Genomic DNA, 19836 nt, shown 5'->3' on the forward strand with positions numbered 1-19836 from the left:
GATAATTGTTGAAATACCATGTATAGACAGTGTTGATTAAACTGTCACATAAGACATACATAATGTAACATATACATAACTGATATTCCCATATAATACATACTATACAATTTGCGTCTAATTTGCGCTCTCACAGGTAAACAGTTATGTTTACGAAAAAATGTTTCAAACAGAAGTTTTAAATTTTTTTATGAGGAATTTTTTACATTTAAACTTTTGTTCTATCTCTAACGGTTTACATGATGGGTCCTACGGACTCAAGGCCAAATTGACTTATGTTACTCATTTACGAAATCGACTTTGCTTTTTACGCCCTAAGCACGCTATAAAATTTCAGCTTGATCTATCTTTCCCTATCTTTTTTTGTTTTTCAGTTATCGTGATGAACTAATTAGGTGATTTTATGAACACCTATACCAAAATTTTGTTCGTAGCATCAATATTTTTAAGCGTTACAAGCTTGAGGCTAAACTTAGTATACCTTGATATATTTCATATACATGGTATAAACAGTGTAGAGGTTAATGACGTCCTGTATGATGTCATTTCATGACATGTAACCATTTATGTATATGAATCTCTTAGTACCATTAGAGTACATCTGATCTGTCCTTGCTATCACGTGGCCGAATTCATAGTTTTATGAAAATTATTATCTAAAAATATTAATGATCCTTGTATGGACCTTCCTTATGGTACGGATCCCTTAACCATTCCTTTTACACTGGTGCCTACACAAACGCACAATGCGCAAATTATGTGCGTGATCTAGACACACCTTTAATCAATATACATTATTGATCGTTGTGGTGTGTTAAAAGCCAGTTTAATCAATATACGTTTTGATCGTTGAGTTAAACCAGTTTAAACAATATACGTGTTATATAAAGTTTTATGTGTTTTTATGGACGATATCGCGCCAATATAATAATTTAAATAAAGTTATGTTTTCCAAGGAATAATAATAAGGTAAGCACCAGCTAATTTTCCTAATTTGATTTTCGTACCCAACATTATTTGGTCCTGTCTGAGCCGAATCCCGTTCCCATTTTATTGTTATTCCCTGGGATACATTATTGCCATGCCAGAGTGAACATTTACTTAATTGTTTGGTTGCCATTAATTACCATTATTTAATTTGAAATTGAAATTGAATATTTTATTTTGAAATTTAATTTTTAAATTTATTTGAAACAAGAACAAAATGCAAACATTATAAAACTTATTGGATTTGTTGACTCAAAATATGTTATACAATTGCTGTGTTGTTTTGATATCATTTTATTGCACAATCATGTCGAAATGAATTTCATTTGTTTTTTTTAACAAATTGATGGATTAATTAATTAATTGATTTTGATATTTTATAAATTTGCCTTATTAATTAATTAATTGTTTCGATATTTCATAAATTTGCCTTATTAATTAATTAATTGTTTCGATATTTCATAAATTTGCCTTATTAATTAATTAATTGTTTCGATATTTCATAAATTTGCCTTATTAATTAATTAATTGTTTCGATATTTCATAAATTTGCCTTATTAATTAATTAATTGTTTCGATATTTCATAAATTTGCCTTATTAATTAATTAATTGTTTCGATATTTCATAAATTTGCCTTATTAATTAATTAATTGTTTCGATATTTCATAAATTTGCCTTATTAATTAATTAATTGTTTCGATATTTCATAAATTTGCCTTATTAATTAATTAATTGTTTCGATATTTCATAAATTTGCCTTATTAATTAATTAATTGATTTTGATATTTCATAAATTTGCCTGATTAATTAATTAATTGATTTTTGATATTTTACGGATTTGCCTGATTAATTAATTGATTTTTGATATTTTACGGATTTGCCTGATTAATTAATTGATTTATTTTGATATTTTATAAATTTGCCTGATTGATTGATTGATTTTCATTTGAATAAGTGGTGGTTTTATTAAATCACTTTTGGATAAACCCTTTGTTTTCCAAACTTGTTAACAATTGATCGATTGAATGAGTAATTTATTAATTTATATTTGTGATTTATTTATTTGATGGATTTGCTTGCTTAATTGATCGATTTTTGATAAATAGGTGGTTTGATTAAATTATTCTTGTTTAAACTTTGTTTTCCAAATTGTTTTGTTTTTTTTTCCTTTTTTATCATAAAAATGCCTACTAGTCAGGAAAAAGCGGCTTCCGATCTCCAGGTTTTAGTTGCCAGGCGGGAACGATATTTTCAAAGTATACAACAAGCGTTCGATTTAATTCCACGTTTGAAAGATTTAAACATATGCAGGCAATTTAAAGCAAGATGTAAAACGTTGGACAAAGCATATTCCGAATTCGATGCCGTTCAGAATAAAATATTAGAAACAAACGCCTTAGCAGCTGTCGAAAATCGAATATCAGACGTTTTAGCATCCTCACAGGCATTTGACGATTTGTTCTATGCTGTTAGAGCTGCGGAGGCTTCTTGGCCTGAACCACAAACCGTTTCAACTCCTTCCGCCCCAACAATCAAACCAAAATTGCCTCATATCACTCTGCCGACATTTGATGGGACTTATGAAAAGTTTGATTCATTTAAATCGTTATTTGATACATTGATTCATAATCAAGGCCATCTCTCAACAATTGAAAAGTATAGCTATCTACGTTCTTCCGTCTCCGGCACTGCTCTGACTGCCATACAAGGTCTACCATTTGCGGAAAATTCCTATGAAACTGCCTACAAAACTTTAGTCACTAGATTCACAAACAAAAGAGTTATTGCATCTAATGTGTGTCAGAAGCTATTTTCTGTGAAACCCTTTACGCAAGAAAGTCAACTTAAAGGATTTTTAGAAGATTTTAATGTTCAAGTGGAAGCTTTAAACAACCTTGCTTTAACTAGTGTTTCGGATTTTCTTATTTCGTTCATGGCTCTTAGGCTGCTTGATCCTCAAACACGTCAAGCTTTTGAGGATACAAGAGCTAACGATCCTACTGTACCAACTTATGCCGATATCCGTAAATTTGTAGAAGGGCGTATTGCTACATGTGAGGTAATTAACTCTTCGTCAGCAAAGACAAATTACCCTAAGCCGATGGGTTCTATGAAAGTTCCAGTTAAAAGAGCCATGGTTGCTCATGCTTCTCCTCCGCTGAAGCCTAGTGTGCAATCAACCTCTTCCAAGCCTGCAGATTTGAGCCACACCTGTCCATGTTGTGCTAAATCTCACCGAGTCGTAGAATGCAATCAGTTTGGTAATATGACTATTTCGCAACGCTATGATGTTTTACGTAAAAAACTTTTATGCTTTTCCTGTTTTGGACCACACGCTCGATCGACATGTTCTTCTAAATTTTCATGCAGACATTGTGGTTCCAAAGCCCATCATACCATGCTTCATAATGATAGTAAAGCCAATATTCCTCCTATATCATCTGCCAGTGAACCTACCGTTGCACTGTCAGGTAATATTATGCCTTCGCCGTCTGTACATCAGCATAAGCAAATTCTATTGGGAACTGCTATAGTTAGTATTCCTGATGTATTTGGTCATCATCATGATGTCCGAGTTTTAATCGATCCAGGAAGTATGATCAATATTATTTCTCAATCACTAAAGGATCGCCTTACTTTACCAATGACAGCGTCTAACATTCGCATCTCGGGTATAGGATCCGGGAAACCCCAACCAGCCAAAGGTACTGTTGTTTGTACTGTCAACTCAAAACATAGTCCGTTCTCTATCACCGTTGAAGCGGCTGTGTTACCAACCATAGCAACTAAAATTCCTGCCGTCCCAGTTGTACAAAATATTGTCAATAAACTTTCTCAGCTACAACTTGCCGATCCTCAGTTTTATAGCCCTGCTTCGGTTGAGATGCTCATCGGAGCACAACATTACGCCAACCTTCTGACTTCGGAACCTGTAGTTCCAGGTCATCCCTCTCTGGTTCCATCCATGTTCGGAACACTTGTCATGGGTGAATGTCCATCGATGTCATCGAATGAGTATCAATCATATTGGATAATGCACTCTGACACAGACCTTTCGTACCAGTTACAGAAGTTTTGGGAAGTTGAAGAATTGCCTGTCGAAACTCCGTTAAACCCAGAAGATGTTAAGTGTGAGGAACACTTTGTCAAAACTCATCGCCGTGATTCCGATGGAGCTTATATTGTACGATTGCCATTTCGTAATGGTGAAGCTCCGGAGCTAGGTGATAACCGTGTCTCTGCACTAAATCGTCTAACTAAATTAGAAAAACGTTTAGAAAAACAGCCTACGTTTAAAGATTTGTACCATGCAAATCTTCAAGATTACCTCAGTTCTGGTCACATGGTACTTGCCGAGAAGAACTCGTCTTATGTTTTGACCCATCATGGAGTTACGAAAGATAGCTCCACAACTAAAGTTAGAGTTGTATTTAACCCTGCTGAGAAAACCAATGCCACCTTCCCTTCTTTAAATGAGACTTTATTAGCCGGTCCTAAGCTTCAAAACAGTATTAACGATATTATTTTGAATTTCCGCTTGCACCGAGTTGCTATCACAGGAGATGTAAAACAAATGTATAGAGCCATCAAATTGGATGCAAGAGATAGTAAGTTTCAGCAGATATTGTGGCGTTTCGATCCCTCTCAACCTGTACAACAGTATGAGATAACCCGTGTTTGTTTTGGCATTACTAGCTCGCCTTACCATGCCCTCCGTGTGATGAAACAATTAATTCAAGACGAAGGATTTAAATATCCGACTGCTGCTAAAGTTCTAGAAACTGACATGTATATCGATGATGTGTGTACCGGAGCTTCCTCCATTGCTGAGGCCCGTCAGCTACGTGTCGACTTATCTGCTTTGTTATCGACGGCTGGGTTTGAGTTAAGAAAATGGGCAAGCTCTCATGCCGCCGTTCTAAGTGACCTACCTCACGAATATAAGGAAAAGCCTCACAAATTTGGTGACATTGAAACTATTCAAGTTCTTGGAATTCAATGGATATCTGAGGATGATGTATTTTGCTATCGAATTGAAACCATCCCTAATTGCACCACTAAACGCCAAGTTTTATCACAAATTGCCCGTACCTATGATTTACCAGGATTTTTGGGACCTGTAGTTATCTGGATGAAGATATTAATGCAAAAAATCTGGCTACAAGGAATCGACTGGGATGATCCCTTACCGTCTCGTATGATTGATCAATGGAGTCAGTTTGCCAAAGAAATGCCTTGCCTTCAAACCATCAAAATTCCACGTGATATTCTCGACACTTACATTCATCCACCCGAGCTTGTTGGGTTTTCTGATGCCTCTAGCTCTGCAATGGCTGCTGCTGTCTATTTGCGAGTCGTTTGTTCGGATCAACGCGTGTTGATAAGCTTGATCCGTGCTAAAACTAAAGTCGCTCCAGTAAAACCAGTCACTATTCCCCGCCTTGAGTTAAATGCCAGCTGCATGCTTGCTAAGATTATAGAATCTTTATTGCCACTCCGCGCTCGTCTTCATATAGAAAAGCTTTACCTATTTACAGATTCAATGGTAGTTTTGTCATGGCTACGAACCCCTGCTCATCTACTCAAGGTTTTCGTTGCTAATCGTGTTGTTAACATTTTAGATCGGACTTTACCATCTCAATGGTTCCATGTTCCAACAGCTGATAACCCTGCCGATATTGCCAGTCGTGGCTGTATGCCAAGTCAGCTTGTAAACCATAAGTTGTGGTGGTCAGGTCCCGATTTTTTGCGCGAAGATTTTTCTTTATGGCCAAGCCAAGAAGTAGCCTCGGTTCCTGACCTGCCCGACCTAAAAGAGGTTGGCCCATCATTGATAGGCCATGTTACAGGTGGAGATGATGGTGTTGTTCTTCTTCTAGAACGTTTCTCATCTCTTGTTAGAGCCAAGCGAGTTATAGCATGGATGTTGAGATTTAAGAAAAACACTTCGCTTCCCAAGGAACAACGTAATTTCCAGTGTTTATCTGTCGCCGAGCTTCGAAACGCCGAAATAGTATTAATAAAAATCACTCAACATTTTTATTTGCCACACGAAATAGATTCTGTTCGTCAAGGAGTTCGATCTAAATCGTTTCCCTCTTTAACACCTTTTCTCGATAATGATCTTCTCAGGGTGGGGGGTCGTTTAGCCGAAGCTCCAGTGTCATATGATGCTCGCCATCCCTTTATCTTACCTGCCAAATGTCATCTTTCTAAGCTCATTGTGGAACATTTTCATATTACCAGCCTACATGGTGGTAATAAAATTGTCCAGTGTCTTATCCAACAATCGTATTATATCCCTCGGGTGCGTGAACTTGTTCGTAAAATCATTTTCAAATGTACTCGTTGTGTTCGTTTTATTGCCAAGCCTAAGCAACCATTTATGTCCAGTTTGCCTGCGTCACGTTTCGTTCAAGGTCGACCCTTTGTTCATACTGGGGTAGATCTAGCCGGTCCATATCCCATAAAAGATGGATCTCGACGAAATAGTCCAATTAATAAGTGTTATTTTGCCCTTTTTGTGTGCTTCTCAACGAAAGCTATTCACCTTGAGCTATTATCATCTCTCTCTACCGACTGTTTTCTTGCCGCTCTAGATCGTTTTATTGCGAGAAGAGGTTTGCCCAAAACTATGTTTTCTGATCGAGGTACGAACTTTGTAGGTGCGTCTCGAGTTCTGGAAGAAACTTTTCAATTTGTCAGAGAAAATAGTAAGATTTTTTCGGATTACCTTTTGGGACGGGAAATCGAGTGGGTTTTTAACGCTCCAGCCAACCCGTCAGCCGGTGGTTTGTGGGAAGCCGGGGTAAAGTCGGTTAAACACCACTTAAAACGTCTCTTATCTGATAGAGCCTTGCTATACGAAGAATTGTGTACCCTTCTTGCGCGCATCGAGGCCATCTTGAACTCACGTCCGTTAGGTATTTCTGCCTCTTGTCCCATTGACGATATTTCTTGCCTAACTCCTGGTCATTTTTTGATCGGAGCCCCGTTATTGTCTCGCCCTGAACCAGACATTACCAATGTACCCTCCAATCGTATCCCAAGGTGGGAACTATTGCGTCAAGTGTCCCAACATTTCTGGAAACGGTGGTCCCGTGAATATCTGCACACTTTAATTCAACGACAAAAGTGGTGGGATCACGTTGAGAATGTAAAAGTGGGTGATGTCGTGGTTATCATGGTCGAAAACCAGCCCCCAATCAAATGGCCATTGGCAAGAATTACTGCCCTGTTGCCGGCGAAAGATGGAGTAGTTCGCATCGTTAAATTGCGAACTAGTTCCGGCCATCTCACCCGACCCGTTCGTAAATTGTTAGTACTCCCTGTCCTTCCGTAACCTTATACAGTCCATTTAGTGTTTCCTGTGTCCCGTTTCCTGTTAAATGTTGTCCCGTGCTTTATTTTAATTTTAATTTCGAGTTTTGTAAAAGTGCCAAATGCTATCGCTATAGCATCTTTATTTGTATTTGTAATTGTTTTAAATATGGTTTGCCAATCGCCGATTTCACAATTGTCTAAATGGTTAAAGGTGCAATCCATTGCAGTTGAAAAATGTTCATTTTGGTGGGGGGTAATGTATGGACCTTCCTTATGGTACGGATCCCTTAACCATTCCTTTTACACTGGTGCCTACACAAACGCACAATGCGCAAATTATGTGCGTGATCTAGACACACCTTTAATCAATATACATTATTGATCGTTGTGGTGTGTTAAAAGCCAGTTTAATCTATATACGTTTTGATCGTTGAGTTAAAAACCAGTTTAAACAATATACGTGTTATATAAAGTTTTATGTGTTTTTATGGACGATATCACGCCAATATAATAATTTAAATAAAGTTATGTTTTCCAAGGAATAATAATAAGGTAAGCACCAGCTAATTTTCCTAATTTGATTTTCGTACCCAACATTATTTGTGGTCCTTCGAGCCGGATTTGAACCAGCGACCTATGGATATGGATAAATATTATTAATAATAATTTTGTGCTTTGTCATTTACATACTTTGATTGATCATTAGAAACCTTTATTCATCTGATTTATTCTTAGTGGACAAAAGCCTATAACTATGGGCTTAGTGGACAACAGCCTATAAGTTTCTTGATGAAACTGTTAAAAGGCGTTTAGCGGCTTTTCTTAATAGCTAAATGCACTGGGTCACGATTACAGATTATGTAAAACATTCAAAATGATATGAGATTCACTGCTCGGTATATAGTTTTTCTTACGAAAATTGTTCATGACTATTTTTAATTAAAATGATTTTAATCAATTATTACTATGAGTGTTTTTTTTTCAAACAAGCCATCATTCTGATACCAAATTCGATTGGTTAACAGATCGGTGTCGATCTGTTTATTCTGTATGACCCGCTAAGTCAATGTAGGTAACTACACCGATCTGTCAACTAATCGGAATGGGTATCAGAAGAAAAATAATTTAGTTGCGAAAATAATGGTATAGGCTTGCCTGTAAAAAAAACTGTTCATTGAAACAATTAATTAAATTAAAAATAGCCATGAACATATTTCGATAGAAAAACTATTATAGGAGTATTTAAAAATTGATAAAATTAAATAAAAAATATATCGACCTGATACCGTATCTTTGACCATAAATCACAAATTTAAAATACAATTCATATCTATATTCATTCTCTACTCTCTAAAACATTTTAGATTTGTAAGCTGAATCTGCAGTAATTAAAACAGTTAGTAAATTGTTTTAAATAATTTAATAATAATAATATGAAACAGTTTGTTATCAGAATAGAAATACAATTGTATTCTCTATATTCTATGTAGGTACTAACATTATATTTGATAAAATTTGTTATTCTATATTATTATTAAGCATACGAACAGTATGGTAGTATAAGCAATAAAATTACTTGACCAATAATGTTTTAGTATATTTAACCGGAATTGCACCAAGTATAATTCTCTTTTGTTCTATCTTAACTGTGTATTTAAAAATTTCAATAATATCACAGACATATAAAAGACTAGCTTTTATCCGCTGCTTCGTCTGCGTTTTTGTCCTTAAATCAAAGATAATTAAAAAGTAAATAAAATAATGTGAAAAAAAACAGAGTGGAGGAGATACAATTTATGGTCATTTGTTCAAGGTTATCAGACATACTTCTTACAAAAAAATTAACTAGTTTAGAAACATATTAACAATTCCTAAAACAGTGGAAATAGATCAAGAGAAAATAGGATTAAAACTAACCGTAAACAGATAAAAACAAACAATTGACTGAGTTAATTGTTGAAATACCATGTATAGACAGTGTTGATTACGCATTCTTTTGTTTTTTTATGTCATGTAATTAAAGAAAGATAAACAAACTAACACTTACATATTCATATAAGATACCTGTTTGTTATATAGGTACCATACGCATTCTATATAATGTTTCTAAGGTAACTAACGCTCGCACGGGTAAACAGTGATGTTTACGAAAAAATATTTCAAACAAAATTGTATATTTTTTTTAGAAGGCACTTTTTTTACATTTTAATTTTTGTTCTATCTGTAACCAGTTGACCTTGATCTATGTTGCACATTTACGAACTCGACCACACTTTTTACGCCTTGAACATGCAATGAAAATTTCAGCTTGATACCTCTTTTTGATTTCGAATTAACGTGTTTATCAGACAACCAAAATGTACTAATGAGAATATTTCATGAACACATTCACCAAAATTTTTTTTGTAGGATCAATATTTTTAAGCGTTACAAACTTGGAAATAAACTTAGTATACCCTGATAAATGTTACATCTATATATGGTATAATATTCAATTTTTTTTAAATTTGTAAAAAATGATTACTTCTTTTAAACTAATTATTTTCAATGCAATATGCAATAATCAAAAGTTCACTTCTTTGATTGTTTTAAGCAGATATATGTATATTTATCAAATAATCAGTTATCAATTTTTTTTAAGGTTAGAAGTATGTCTGATAATCTTGGATGAACAGGTGTCCATAAATTGTATCTCCAGCACCCCAATTTATGAAATGTCAAACAATTTATAAATTTTTTCTATTGCTATTGCTATGTGCTATTCTGATGTATGAGCTATATGTATATTTTTTCAAGTTTCATTCAAATCCATTCGGTAGTTTTTACGAGAAAGCGTAACCATCAAACAAACGAACAAACATCCTCACTTTCACATTTATAATATATAGGAATTTTATTGTAAAAGCGGGAGACAGTGACATTAACTTTATAGATATTAACTTTATAGATATAGCAGTATACCCCTCTTCCGAACCAAATAGAAGTTAGCTATAACCTGATACATTAGTCTACTGCACATTATGATAGTCATCAATACACAAAATTTGTTGAAATCAAATTGAAAATAGCGGTTTGTTAAGTAAAAATACTGCGCTAAAGTACATAAAATTTTTTCCTTGAAGAAGATTTTAGGTAAAAAAGTTAAGAGAATGCTCTGGGAAGAGCAAGTTTGATGACTTCACCCACAACCAGAATATTGGATGCCTAGATCATATACCTCAGGATATCCTAGGATACGTCAGGATACCTACATATAGGATATCCAGAAATTTTCTGACCGTGAGTAGAAGCTACAAAAGTCGTGCTTCCCACACTACATCCAATTTACATTGAAAAAATTTTCTACTGCCTCGGAAGAGGAGAAGTATTTTGTCTTAACTCAATTTTTGAAGTCATTGTATAGTAACAAAGCTATTATTACTATCAATGTTGATATTTATAATATCTATTTGTGTAGAAATGGTTCTCCATAAAATTGAATTTAAGTAGTATTTGATATAGTTTAAATTTACTGTTTTATATTTTATTTCATTGAACAATAAACATTTATTGTTTTGAATTCTAAGTTGTTACCTACTCTTGAAAATCAACTTATGCACGAAAGAAAAGGTCATCCAATTTAGACAAATTTTACAAACGCTTGAAACTGTTCAACTTTACGAAATTTAACATACGAAAGGTGATATCCCTTTTTTTGATCTGATATTTTTCTGAATTTTATTATAACCGTTGAAGTAATAAACTAATTTGCATTGATTTTTATTTTCGATTCAATTATTAAAATATTTTCTAACTAAAATATTAAATTAAAAATTTAAAGAAACCCCCGACATATATCAGGTCTGACCCGATTTTGAATTCTTTATTGTAAAGGTAATTTGATCGAAAGTATTCTGAGATATATTTTAAGAAAATCTACTCAAATGTTTAGAGATCATAGCCTATTTTCTAGATGTTTTGGACATCTAAGAACACTCGAGCAAATTACCTTTCAAGCAAAATAAAAATCAAAATATGATATTTTTAGAACCTACAATATCAAGAAATCGGGTTTGATCGATTTGTTTGTGGATCGTAGCTCCTAAACGGATGAACCAATTTCGAGTGTTCTTAGCTATGTCTTAAGAAAATTTCCTCATCCTTTCAATGATCATCCAATAACCTTTCACCTCTTTTCTAGTGGATATCAAGTACAGAACATAAAACTCGCAGTTGAAGCATAGCTAAAAAGTCTCTCGCGCAAATAATCTTTCAAATAAAAATTAAAAAGTCGGTTCATGCGTTTAGGGAACCACGATACCACAGGCAGACATTCAGATACACAGATAAATCGAACAGAAACACATTAAAGTTATAACAATCCTCTTTTAAGTCAGGGGTTAAGAATTGGTGTGGCTTGTTATTTGGTTATGCGGACAAGATTTCGTTGTTGTAAGACTTATAACCCATGATTAAAAATGTGTGCTCAAAGATATTTGAATAGGGGACTGGACATCGTTCATAGTTACCTAGTTTATACTTTTTTGTTGCAAAATATAAATTTGCTGTAGTTTATATGCCCAATTAATATTATTTTTCGAAATTAAAGATAATATTTTGAAAAGTATTTAAGGATAATATGCATTAGAATATACTCCAACATTCCAGACTCAATAGATTTTTTTCTTTAAAGAAATTGAAATAAAACGGAAAAAAATAAATTGTATTGGAAATAAGAAAAACAATTTCATTGGAACTGATATATTATGGTCTACATAAATATAAATATAAGATCGATAATTTCTAGAAAAAAAAGGACTGTTTTCAACAAGTTTACAATTTTAAAACTTTCTTCTTATTGCAAATAATTTATTTAATACTTTCTCTGCATTATAAAAGTTAATAAATAAATTTTTTATTAATCCAGATAAATAAGTTTTCTCAAATATTTTTTTTTGTATGAATGTGCAAAATAAATACAGTAAAAATTATAATAAGTTGTAAATCGACCGTATATACCTTTGAAGTCCACTAACATAATTATAAACATACAAATATCAGTCAATATTTGAAGTTCTAAAAATACCTCGTTTGAATTAAGTGAATCAAATGGTTGCGAAAACAGGTTATTCGGAATTATAAAACAATAGATTTATTAGAATGACAGTAATTTTTAATTAGGTACAAATACTAATCCTCGAATAGTTACATACAATAGTTACAAAATTTTTTTATTGCATGTCAGAACTTTCCACTTAGAATTTATCCACTTTCTGGCGGATGATATCCAGTTGTTTTTCACTCAACTAGAAATGTCATTTATAATTAGAAGTTTTGATGATGAACGAAATATCATACTCCTTTTTTTACGTAGACTTTTTATGTTGAACCTCTCCAAACAGCTTTTTACATAGCACTTAAGTTTGTTTCTAGGTTTACTGACTTGATGTTGTTGATGCAACGTACTTCACAGCATTCCGTCATCCTAGGCTAATTCCACTTCAACCATTTTCAACAGCCATCATCCGTCATCATGCTATTTTGTTGATTACTCATCTTCAACATCGCCTAGAGACCACTTCACAGAAGTCAACATCAACGCTTCACACAATGTTCTATTTTTTATGTATCTTAATATTGTACTTTTTAGAAAATAATAATAAAATTAGTTTTCAAAATTATTTTTGATTTAACTATGACCAATTTTCAATTTATGCACATTTCAAATTTGCAATGCAGTGAACCACTTGCAATGTTTTGAATATTGTTAGCATTTCTATTTGTTTCTTTTGTGGGGGGTGGGGAGTAGTAATATGTAACGGGCTTGTGATTCTTATTTCTTATTGATCGTATGCAAGATCAATATGATCTATGGTTACCATCTCGTATATATTACTTTGGTTACACAAACGACCAATTGCCCTCAGAAAGTGCATTTAAAGACATCAATTAGTCGTTGTTATTTCTTCTCCATATTTCAGCATATAAATGTATGAGCAACCTCATACAGGTTTAATGACACTATTTCCTTTTTTTTCAACCTGTTTTGATAGAAGACTTGTTATATCCTTGGTTGATCGAAAATCAAATTGTTCCATGGCGACTCGAATTTTCTACGGAAACTAAGACGTGGCCGGAAATATATGAAAATGTAACTGAATTATTTGGTGCCATGACAATCGATTCAATGGTAAATAATTTCATAAATAACAAATTCTTACAAGTGATCTACCTGTGGTTCTTCGTCTATAAATCTACATTTTATTTTATTTATTCAATTTATAAATTTAAATAAAAACAAAATTTACGGGTAACAAAATATCACGAACAATCTAAATTTCAATATTTTTTTATTTTAATATATTTTCTTCTAAATAATTTTTCGTATTATTATATAAATACAAAATATATTGAATGAACGAATTAAATATTAACAATTTATATATAATAAATGAAAATTTTAAGAATATTTGTAAAATAAAATTTGTAAGTTGTACATATGTTTCCGATTTTAATTTGATTAAAAATTATTTTCTGAAATTGATTTTTATTTAATTAAATTTTAATATCTTTATTTAATATTGAGTAAAACTTATATGAAATTGCCTACAAAATATTTCGATACTAAGAATTTGTAAATATTTCGTTTGAAGTTATTTTATACCAAATTGATGTTATTTAATTTCATATATATTATTAAGCTATTTTATCGGAACGCAATTATTATATACTGATTTTCTAATACAATAACCAGACTTTATGGCTACAATCATGAAATTCCGTTTGAACTGTTTATACATAATAAATATTTCAGTATAAGCTGATTTTTCAATTAACAAAGTGCAAGTTAATGCTGGTACCAGATTTCACGCCAACAAACAAAATTATTTAAACATTATGTCCTTCATTATTAAAGCCTACTTTATTTCACACTATTATACCATGTCTTGGTCTCAAGTTTGTAACGCCTAAAAATATTGATACAATGAAAAAAAATTTTACATAGGTGTTCATAGAATCATCAGTCAATTTTCGGTTGTCCGTCCGTCCGTTCATCTGTCAACACGATAACTCAAAAACGAAAAATGTTAGCAAGCTGAAATTTTTACAGCGTACTCAGGACATTAAAAGTGAGGTCGAGTTTGTAAATTGGTAACAGAGTTCAATTGGGTCAATTGGATTTTGTAAGCCGTTAGAGATAGAACAAATATAAACAAATATTCCTTATCAAAAATTTACAACTTTTGCTTGAAACATTTTTTCATAAACATCAGAGTTTACCTGTGAGGGCGCAAATTGTATAGTATGTATTATATGAGAATATCTGTTATATATGTGTGACATGTATAAGTATATGTGTAATGTGATAGAGTAATCAACACTGTCTATACATGGTATTTAAACAACTAACTCATTCAATTGTTTAATTTAACTTGTTTTTCAAGTTATATTACAATTTTCTGTGAACAGATTTTTTCTCGATTAAAGTAAAAATAGTTTTCTATAATATTTTTAATCCAGAAATTATGAAAATCATGTTTATTTGAATGAAAAATTATTCCCTCTTAGCATATTCCGCCCTAGATTTTCGCGATTTTGAATATTTGATACATGGGACTAATTCATTGACGTAACATTATATAGACTGCCGAATGTACAACGATTGTCGAACGATGTCAAAAGATTTTAAGCGTGCCAAAATCTGAGGAAATTTCTTAGGTCAAATCCATTGTAGATTCGTAAGAAAAAATGTAAAGTGATACGTGATAAGTATGTTTTTAAGACAAAAAGCGGAAAAGTTCACTGAAGTCACAATGTTTTATGTAAAACATTTTGTGATATTAAAATTTTACATTCAATGTATATTTTTTTGATGTATGTCCCTATATTCTTTTGATTAATGTATTTTTTTAAATAAATCCCTAGCATAAGCAATAGGTTTTTATCGTTAGTCAAAAATAAATTATGAAATTTGAAAAAAAATAAAATTTATGTAAAAACATACTTAAATATTCTAATTTCGACCCATAAAAGCCCATTTTTCTTTTAAAATATTAAAATTAAAATTCATAATTTTTAAACTGTATACCACGTGACCTAAAACGCGGGTTAGCCCTGCTGTCATGCCATATCGGTATTAGCCATAGACCATCAATTAGTTCAGTGTAGACAGCTGGGTATAATATATCCATGGATAAAAAGTTTTTATATTTATTATAATCAGATGTCTATGAATATATCTGTCAAACGTATTTGTGTTATTTCGTATAATGATACCAATATTACGTCATCAAATTGAATGCCCGCGTTTTTGACAGTTTAAAAAAGGTTTAAAATTTAATTTAAGTTTTTGGCAAAAAAATCGTGTGTATTTTTCCGAAATAAAATTTTGGTAATTTTTTATTAGCAAAATCAACATTTTGAAGTAGTTTTTCAAAAATAGTTGCATACCCTATTACCTCATATGTTAGCACCCTTCTCACTGAATAGAAAGATAGTCGATGCTTAGTCTATTTATACTCTAAAGTCAATGAACTAATGTCTTGGGAAGCGTTATATATTGTTTTTTGTTTTAAATGCCAGGATTTAAATTTTCTGTATTTATATGCCATAGTGATTCCTCTTAAACAACTTTCGAGTTTCGCGAATTCACGAGAATTTTCTGTGCATAAAAAGTTGTTATTTGCAATCTTGACAATCTCTTCGTAGCTGATATTGTACATTACATTACCCTGACCGCATTTGCTTGAATTATACGAACTAAATTTCTTGAAGACTACAAGAATAAGTAAAAATTTATACAATTAAATGTGTTCGAATAAATTTTTTTAGCTTACATAAGCTGTCTACATGAAAATTAGATGCATTTCATGCATTAAAACTACTTGTAAAGTATTTATTATTTTATTTATTAACTTTGTGATCGAAAGTTTTTATTTACACTCTGAAAATAAAAATTAAACATTTGTTTTCACGTTTTAGAATGATCATGAAATGATACCATCTTTTTGAACGTAACGGTGAAAAATAAACGAGTGTTTTTTGGATCATACATAGAAATGTATCAGTTTTTGATGAATAAATGAAATTTACAAAATTTAAAAAACCCTAAATTCGCACTTGAAACAAGGCTAAGAACGCTAACCAAGAATACTCACCTTTAAATTCCCTTTTTTAAAAAAAAAACAACAACAACAACAATAATCAAAATCGGTTCATCCATTTAGGCGCTACGATACCACAAGTAGACAGACAGACAGACACATACACATAGCGGTCAAACTTATAACACCCCCTTTTTTTAGTTCGGGGTTAAAAACCAGCCCTTCCAAGTCAAAATGGACAAAACTGGAAATAAGATCAAAATTTACAACGTTTTTCATATTTTTCGGTATGATCCGGTCGTTTACCGAAGTCAAAAATTTTGGTTTAACATTGTCTTTACATTGCAAACAGCATATCAAAGAAACGAACATACCTGATTTGATGCGAGACTCACGCGCTTTTCACAGTTAATTTGATTGAAAAAAAAGGTGGAATAATTTAAGATGTTTGTTTCCCCTACAGTATTGTAAAAAAGATTTGGTTGATTGCACGGAACATACATATAAATCAAATACATGCTTTGTAGTCGAATATTGTAGTATTTTTAGCTTTAAAATATCACGCAACTAAAAAAATATATAATGTATTGTGTGCAAGTGCTGCTTATAAATTTGATAATATAGATTCTCTTTTCAATCACCAATACTCTAACTATAATGGTTTCATCAAATGATGGATCTTCGATGAACTCATAATTAAATTAAAATTTTATTTTTAAATCATCGACAAACTTATATTTTTATAATATTATTATAAACTACAAGATTATCTAAATATTTCAGATAGTTTTTTATCACACTCTATAGATTTTTTGATATAGAAATATTTAATTAAAAAGGATAAACTATATGATTCATCATTTTTTCAGCCAACTTTGGACGGTAAAAATGCCCGATGATCTAGGAATTTTTTGTGATTTTTCCTCAACTTTGTTAATCAAAAAATGTATTTATAAAGTTTTATTGAAATCCCTAGTATTATTCAATCCTTGCATAACTCCTTAAATCATCAGGAAGTTAAAAGTATACCTTCTTTCTGTCGTATCCACCTCGGCTTAGTTCTTGGATAGTATAACACTCATAGTAGTTACACGCTAATAATATCATTTATAGTTTTTATAACTATGCATGTGTATAGTATGTTACTATGTATCTTTAGTTGGCAATACTGATGATAAAAACTAACTAGCCTGCCTGACACGTATGTTGTTGGTACCACTAGAGAAGAGTAGAAATATCTACCTAGAACCCACCACGAACTGAACAGATACAGATAGATACATAGATAAATAGATAGATAGAAAAGTTCAACTCTCAGTTGTATGAGTTAAACGTGTATAGATAGGTCTGTGTATTTATATGGGACGGGTATGGGTATATTATTGATGTTTTATTCATCATAGTTAAATAAAATATAAACTAGAAAAGTTTTAACCGCACTCTAAAGTAATGTAATGTAAAATATATGTTAATTCATTGTCAATATTTTCTTCAATTTTGAGGTTAACCATAAAGTTACTAACAACATTCACAATGCTGCACAAATCTTCTTTTTTTTGTTTTGTTTTATTCGTCTTATGTCAGTAAAGGATGGAATTATCTACTTTTTTTGTATTAATACAATGAGAGTCATTTATAATGTTTTGCTTAGAATAGACAAAAAAGTGTGTAATATTAAGTACTTGAAAATTTGATGGAGAACTCAGTTTTCATTCAATGAAATCTTGTGTCGTACAATATTGTGAATCCTATAATATATCGCTCTGTACAAGAAAGTGCTTAACAAGTTCTAAATAAAAAATTTCCTCTTTCCAGTGATTTTTCAGTTCAGTGAGGCACTTTGTCAAAAACAGAGTTTTATAAATTTTACTTCTATGGCGAAACTCAACAAGGACTCACTTAAAAGTATCTTTCTCTTTATATAAAACGCAGTATTAAACGTTCATATTTTGCGCACTTCTAAAGATTTTCTAAACCGACATTCATTCATCATTATTCCAATTGTATTCAGGGCTACCAAAACAGGAGGTATTTCCCTTCAAACTTTTACACTGATCATTACGAATACCAATGAAAAATGAGGTGTTCTATTTTTTCTCTTCACTCACACAACTCTTCAGAAAATGTGAAAGTTTTTATCATGAACAGCCCAAGAAGATATACGCAAAAAATATATCTTTTTGAAATTTTTGGGCCGGTTCGTATAAATTCTTTGAACAAAATAAAATATTTCATTCATAATTTTTAATTGTGTAATAATTTTAGTGATAATAATTAATTCTAATAATAAGTATAATAAATGCAGATTACGTTGTTGAAATTTATTAATCCCCGAACCAAGCAAGGGGTATTATAAGTTTCACCGCTGTGTGTGTGCGTATTTGTCTGCCTGTTTGTGCCATCGTAGCCCCTAAACGGATGAACCGATTTTAATTTTTTTGGTTTCATTTGAAAGGTAATATAACAGAGAATTAGCTACCTCTCATGTGCAAGCTTAGAGTTTTATACCCGAAAAAACTAAAAAAATGGCAATGATCTTCAATTTGGATTCAATTTTAAATTGGCATTACATATAATTTTAACATTTAAATAATTACTATGGAAAGAAATGGTCTACACCCGGCTTCATTTCAAAAAGTGAAATGGTAAAATAATAAGGTAATTCAAAACAATAACCGTCAATTCAAACTTGTGCCAAAAAATGATAGCTCTCTAAGTATCCTTTTCATCCCATCTTATGTCCTTGACCATCACTTTGATATTGATTAAAGCAGGAGTGTTTAAAGTTTAAAGTGTTTATCTGTACGCTCGTGTGTTTCTCAGTGACATCGTAGCACTTAAACGGTCGAATCGACTTGATTGAAAACATTTTATAGCTAAGTTTGCAAAAATCGCTTTACAAAAAATAAATCGCATTTGACGGGGGTTTTCTAAATTTTGTAAATTTCACTTGTTATAATTTTTCTTAAGTATTCCCTTAGTCAATTTTGTACCCATTCAATTTAGAAAACGCATGAGCAAGTCTCTCATCATGGGATTAAAGATTATCGAACGGTTGACGAGGGTGCTAAATCGAATTTAATTACCTGATTTGACAGATACAGATACAGATAACAATTAAAATACCAGTCGTTAATTTGCATACTCAAGATCTACCTGTCTGAAGGAAGCGTTCCATTTGACTTGCACTATACTCATTTTGTGTGATTTTCACTTGTCGGTGTTTTCAACAGCCATTCGCATATATGGTTTTGGTATGATATAATATTGAAGAATAATATTACTTTTTAACATTAAGGTATATAGGGTACCTTTATCATATTATAGCACCAACTGAATTCATCATCATCAACATCAGATTTCTTTCGTATCTATGATGATGATGAAAGTAATGTTTGTTGTGTTTATAAATTTGAGAGAATGGTTCTTTTAGCGAATTTC

At 31.9% G+C, this 19836-nt stretch overlaps 1 protein-coding gene across 1 annotated transcript; it reads left to right on the forward strand.

Annotated features, from left to right (window-relative positions):
- The first annotated feature begins 2171 nt into the window (after positions 1-2171).
- LOC123292978 lies at positions 2172-19485 on the forward strand. Its single transcript, XM_044873693.1, has 3 exons — positions 2172-5349; positions 5611-5885; positions 19402-19485. Exons 1-3 carry the CDS (start codon positions 2172-2174, stop codon positions 19483-19485), a joined length of 3537 nt encoding a protein of 1178 aa, XP_044729628.1.
- The last annotated feature ends 351 nt before the right edge of the window (positions 19486-19836 follow it).

Source organism: Chrysoperla carnea, chromosome 2 (genome assembly GCF_905475395.1).
Source record: "Chrysoperla carnea chromosome 2, inChrCarn1.1, whole genome shotgun sequence".
NCBI lineage: Eukaryota > Metazoa > Arthropoda > Insecta > Neuroptera > Chrysopidae > Chrysoperla > Chrysoperla carnea.

Excerpts from the sequence above, each read along its gene's own strand:
- LOC123292978 (XM_044873693.1), top strand. The coding sequence starts at position 2,172 with ATGCCTACTAGTCAGGAAAAAGCGGCTTCCGATCTCCAGGTTTTAGTT. Across the intron at positions 5,350-5,610 it reads TGTCTATTTGCGAGTCGTTT|ATCGGACTTTACCATCTCAA; the intron begins GTTCGGATCAAC and ends TTAACATTTTAG. Across the intron at positions 5,886-19,401 it reads TAGAACGTTTCTCATCTCTT|AAAACGCATGAGCAAGTCTC; the intron begins GTTAGAGCCAAG and ends CATTCAATTTAG.